This window comes from Triturus cristatus, chromosome 9, assembly GCF_964204655.1.
Source record: "Triturus cristatus chromosome 9, aTriCri1.1, whole genome shotgun sequence".
Taxonomy (NCBI): domain Eukaryota; kingdom Metazoa; phylum Chordata; class Amphibia; order Caudata; family Salamandridae; genus Triturus; species Triturus cristatus.
In genome coordinates this window covers 1147641980-1147647979 of record NC_140592.1, presented here as the reverse complement: position 1 = coordinate 1147647979, position 6000 = coordinate 1147641980, and the positions used below count along the sequence as shown (strand labels likewise).

At 44.8% G+C, this 6000-nt stretch overlaps 1 protein-coding gene across 1 annotated transcript in view; it reads left to right on the top strand.

The window, feature by feature from the left end:
* VPS39 (VPS39 subunit of HOPS complex) overlaps nt 1–6000 on the top strand; it is a 341156-nt gene that overhangs the window by 284779 nt on the left and 50377 nt on the right. The window contains exon 22 of the mRNA XM_085627090.1: nt 4732–4881. Coding sequence (XP_085483216.1) covers nt 4732–4881 — 150 coding nt within the window. The remainder of the gene's footprint in view (nt 1–4731; nt 4882–6000) is intronic.

The following is a 6000-nucleotide window of genomic DNA, read 5'->3' as shown; positions in this document are numbered from 1 at the left end:
TTGGTGTGGAAGACAGGCTGATGGCTGCAAGCAGTGAGTGGCACAGAGGGCTGCGGTGGAGTGAGTAATCGCCGATACCCAATAGAAGCTGCTAAGTTATTGAATTTGGTCCAAGTCACCGCTTTACATTTATAGCAGCGCAGACGCTTGGGACGCAGAGACCGGATAGCACTGCAAAGTGCCTCTTGGGGCCCGAGGGCAAAGGGGAGACGGCCCCTGACGCACATTGAATATGCTCGAAATTAACTGCAACAGCTCGCTAGTGCAAGGGGGAGCCGTGCAAGACAGGAGACGGCGCTCGTTCGGGGGAACACCAGCTGAGGGGCGTGCTACGACGTGCATAGAGGAGACTCCCTGCGAGAGCCCTATAGAGCCGCTGAGACAGAGTGATGCATACCTGCCCTGCTAATCCACAGAGGGGGTAGAAGTCAGTAGAGACATTTGTTGGTGAGGATTGATCCCTGGTGGAAGTGCCCAGTTACTGTCACGCTGAGTCTCACGCCTGGCAGCGGTATCCCTAGTAGACGGGAGGCCTGATTGCGGCAGACATCGTTGTGAGGAGCCAAAGGTCGGCCAAGATGGGGAAACCCGAAACGAGGCAGCCCAGGCTCACTTTTGACAAAAAAGCTAACAAAGCCGCGGACGGTGAGTCTGGTCAGCAGAGCCAGGTGGAGGAGGGTGCCGCCTCGGTGTTGCCGGCAGAGGACATCCGATCCATGTTCAAGGACCTGAAAGCAAGTCTTCAAGGGCTCAACTCCAAAATGGACTCCCTTGCAGAGTGAATGGACTGGATAACGCAGAGGATGGACAAGCAAGAAGGTCGAATGGGAGTGTTGGAAACCAGAGTCACGGAGACGGAAGAGGGGCAGACGGAAATGGACAAAAACACTACGTGAAGTGGATGGGGTGCTGCAGGTAATCAAGTTGAAGAATGAGGATTTGGAAGCAAGGTCGAGGAGAAATAACGTAAGAATTACTGGTATATCGGAAACCACAGACATTCAAAACATGGAGAGATACATAAATGTACACCCAGTAGTCGATGGTGGTTGACACGAGTGGTTATATCCACATTTGGACATCGTCTGGCTGCTATTACAGGTAGCACTAGGCCTGAGGTTCTCCGAGCGGTTGATCTGGGGGCCCTGTGTCTCTTGTGGGTTGTCTGTATATCCAGTATTTGTTTCAATTATGTCACATCTAAAATGTATTACTTGGAATATTAGAGGTCTGAATGATCGTCGGAAGGCGAGACTGGTCCATTCATACCTCACTAGACATGGAGTGGACATATGTCTGCTGCAGGAGACACACCTAACGGACAGTACTGCGGGTATGCTGAGAAACAAAAGATGGGGGAGAGGTAGTCGCCGGGGGGTACTCCAACTAATCACGGGGGTGGCTGTATTGTTGCGCAGGGAACTACAATGGCGCACACACCGCACAGTGATAGATAGGGAAGGACGGTACATTCTGTTACAGGGTACCCTGTACAATACACCCACGATGATCATAAACACTTACGGCCCCAACACGGATGACCCTGATTTCTTCCAACATATCGGGCAAATGATGCAAGTTTGGGACAACTCTTCGGTCATATGGGGTGGCGACTTCAATGCGGTCCTCTCGGACATAGCCGACAGGCAGGGCGCATCACGTGAGCTCCACCCAAGAGCAACTGCGATGCTGCAAGATATTATATCTGACATGCAGCTAGTGGACTCCTGGAGATTGTTACACCCAACACTTAGAGAGGGCACATGTGTGACACACCATCACAGCGCCTGGTCGAGGCTAGACTTCTGGTTGTTGTCTAGGTATATGCACACTTGGGTAACGGCGGTTGAACACCACCCGCGTACGTTCTCAGACCATGCACCCGTACAGCTGACATTTAAAGTGCCAGGTCCATATATTTCTCCGTTCAGCTGGAGATTTCCTTCTGGGGCACTGCAGGACCAAGTCTTTAGAGAAGATTTACGGGGGAAGATAGACTACTTCACACTAAATGAGGGCACAGTGGAATCACCTGGCACGGTCTGGGAAGCGTTTAAAGCTGTGATACGAGGGGATTGTATAGCACTCAAAACAGGGGTCCTTAGAGATATACGTACCACATTGGGGAGACTGGAGTTGGAGATTGGAGAGCTGGAGCGAATGCAGGCTCACTCCCCATCTCCTGCTATTATGGCGCGGATTCGGTCTAAACTGTCAGAGTATCAGGCGGAGAGAGAAACGGTGTACCTATATAAAAATGCCAAGGCAAGGCATTATTGATGGTGATGTTCAGTCTCTTTATTTGTAGAATCACTTGTTCATTAAAAAAATCTATTGAGTCTCTGGCCATGATAGGTACAAATTTGGATTTCATTTTAAAAGGAGTCCGTGGCTTAACATTGGTCCCATGTATTTGAGACTGCTGCAAACTTGGGCCTACTGTTTCATTTCCCTCATGTGGGTTGGTAGAGGCCTCCGCTGATAATGCATCTCCTCTTTCTAGACTCTGTAAGTCATATAACAACTCGTAATCAGAGCCCATCAGCCCTGACAGCCCAGGGGCCTGCGATGTTGTTTCCGCCCCATCCGGTCCACTCTGCTTTCCACTTTGGTAATGGAACTTTTTTTAATTTCAATTTCCGTATGAACCTGTATATATCCGCCCTAGTCCGAGTCTAATTGAAGTTAGATTCTGGACAGTATGACAATCCAAGTGATAGGAGTTGCTTTCCTGCAGTGGTGAGATCAATACCCGCTAGAATGATAATGGTATTGCTGTTCAAGGAACTGGCATTGGAATCCGTGATCCTCATATCCCGCATATCGACCTCTTATTTGCGGAGCCTGCCTCGCCCGCGCTTCCTGGCACCTTCTCCTTGCCTGCCGGCGCCCCCTTCTTCTCCGAGTTGCCCTATTCTGATGGGCACGTTGTTGCGCGGCCTTAATGTCTCACTCCGACTGCGTTTTAAAATTTCCAACTCTTCCCCCAAAGTTAATTTAATGTTGCTGGCCTCCGATCTTACTCCCAGATTATCTGATTCCGAGCCGCTTTCCACTGCGGAACTCAAGTCTGAGGCAGTGGGGGATTCAATCGGTGTTCGGCTTCCCCTATTATCATTCACGTTGTCCATACGTTTGTTTGCAGTGGCCACTCGCATTGAGTCATATCTTTTTGCGAACGTGAAGATCTGCCCGTTCGCGTAGTCATCACGGTCCCACCTAAACTTATAAGTTTTCTGATTTAAAATTTTTTCCTCCTCCTTATTAAGACGAACAGTCTTCTCCTCCACCATTTTTTGTTTGAACTGTGGATCCCCTTGGGGCTCAATTTCTTTTTCTAAAATCTCTATTTTTTCTTGAAGTGCACTTCTATCTATCCAGCATATTTGACCAATATTTAAACAAGTCGTCGCAATGATTCTAAATTCCACCAAACAGTCCTTAGCAGGGGCGCACTCTCCAGCTGGTGCTTACGACGTGAACAGGACTCGTTCACAGTAATATTTTCCGACAACTTGAAAAGATACGTTGCACTCTCCTTGGATGTTTCAAAACTTTTATTCAGACCATCTCTCTCCTCCTCCTACACGTGTCGACCATCGCGGTCTTGATCACTGTAGTAAACATAGTCCCTTCTACATTTCTACTATTTCTACTCTGTCTCCACTCCACCCATAATGAGGCATTGTGGGACTGGTAGCTTTTGATTAAAATTCAATTATAAAATCATTGAAAAGTACACAATTGATGGGTTCGAGTGACGCCATTTCTAGCCCCAGTAGTAATTGAGATAAAATTTTTGCTAATAATGACAACTAGTTGTATATTATCACATGTTCCTACATATATTGTGTGCTCTCAATTAGCACACATATACATTAACATTGAGTATGTTATTGCATGTCATATTGTATTCACAATATTTTGACAAACAATTCTTCCAGCTCATTCACTTTGATGGAAGATAGTAGGAAGACATTCTTGCATATGCCAGTGCGATGAATCTCGACTTAGTGTGATATTCGGCTGTATTAGGCTGAGTGCCTGTTAGTCATTAGAAGGATGAAGGGACTATGTTTACTACCGTGATCAAGACCGCGATGGTCGAAACACATAGGAGGAGGAGAGAGATGGTCTGAATAAAAATTTTGAAACATCCAAGGAGAATGCCACGTATCTTTTCAAGTTGTTAGAAAATATTACTGGGAGAACGAGTCCTGGAACCAATAAATATCTCTCTATCTCTCTCTATATATAGCTCTATCTCTCTCTATATACATCTATCTCTCTCTATATATATCTCTCTCTCTCTCTTTCTCTCTCTCTATATATATATATATATATATATATATATATATATATATATATATATATATATCTCTTTTCCCTGTATCCCCTTTTTAGTCAATGTAAAAGCAGAAAATGGATGTTCTCCACTTTTTAACTGTGTAGAATGGAAAAAGCTCTGAGGCACATCAATTTGTGTATTCTGAATTGCGCAAACAGGAATAAAAAGTTTGAATCGGTGTGCTGTATTTTATACATTGAGTAGAATCTTGATACCAAAAATAAGTTGTTTGTTTACCAATGGTGCCTTCTGCGTCAAGCTCCCACTGTCATCAAGCAGTGTTTTCTGCGCTGTCAGCTAATATACTTTAAAAATAAAATCACAGTAATGAGGCTGGGTAAAAGCAGGTCTTAAGGGTTTCCTTTTGTTCTTGCTTTATACAGGTGTATCTCTCCTTGCTGAGGATGTACCTATCCCCACCAGACGTTCACTGTCTGGGGCCTATCATGATGAAGCTAGAGGAGCCTCAGGCAAATCTCCAAGCAGCTTTGAATGTTTTGGAACTCCATCATGGAAAGCTGAATACAACCAAGGTAACAGCAATTAATACTTTTCATGATAGATTTAACATATTCTATTTACTGCACTAGGTTGCTGGAGTAATACTAGAAGTAATTTGATGTGCAGACTAAATGAATGAAGGTTATGTTCTTACTGAAACTAACAAATAACAAACAGTGTGCTGAGATTGCAATTTTTTGTGTTCTTATCTTCATCACAGGATAGCATTCTTAAGGGTTTTGCTAATATTGCATTCCACTTGTGGGACACAGTCATCAACTTGGACATTTCTGCAGTGGCTGCATCTGTAATGTGTTCATTGCTCCTCAATTACTTATAGCACACCTGAACATCTGCTGAAATTATTGGGTACATCTTACTTTCCAGACTATGGCATTTTTAATAAGTATATATATATTTAGTAACTCTTGGTCTGTGCTTTTCATTCATTGGTTTGCCATTTACTCTTTACTTCCGCCCACCACTGAATATAGCATGGGGCAGTGGGTCAACCCACTTCAGCCATTTGCTCCCTTCTGTTTAAGTGATTGCATTCGCTTTAAGAATAGTGCCCTTGAGTGCCAGAGCTCAAGGAACAGTGCATGCTTTAATTATAGATGTATTTATTTATTTATTTTTCCCCCCTTTGAGCTTTTTTATAATTTTTGTGAGTTTGGTGTGTTTGATGTAACGCCCTAAGAGGCAACAGGAGTGCCCCGTCGTGGGTTCATTGCTTGCTGAGCCACTGGAACCAAGCCACACTCGACTGAAGAGCCCCAATCAGAGTGAGACTGGTCTTGGGTTGTTTGTGTTCCAATTCATAGAGGACTTTGCTTCGCTGTTCGGGCTGGACCGTTCTTATTGGAGCAGCGTTAAGACTGAATTACATATAGCTGGGTCTAATCTGAGGTGGCACGGTGAGTAAAAGAACTATGGGTTGGAATGCCACCCTGAGCGATTGTCAGTGGTTGGGCTTATTGCAAGCATCCTCCCATCACCTTTTGTGTGTTTTTAGTCATTATTTGATTGTCTATTCTCAACTTGGTATGTCTCAACTGCATAAATAATGTTAGAAACAGATATAAAAACCCCAGTCTGTGTGTTTTGCTTGCATGCCGACCTGCCTTAACGGCAGCAGCACATGATAATCT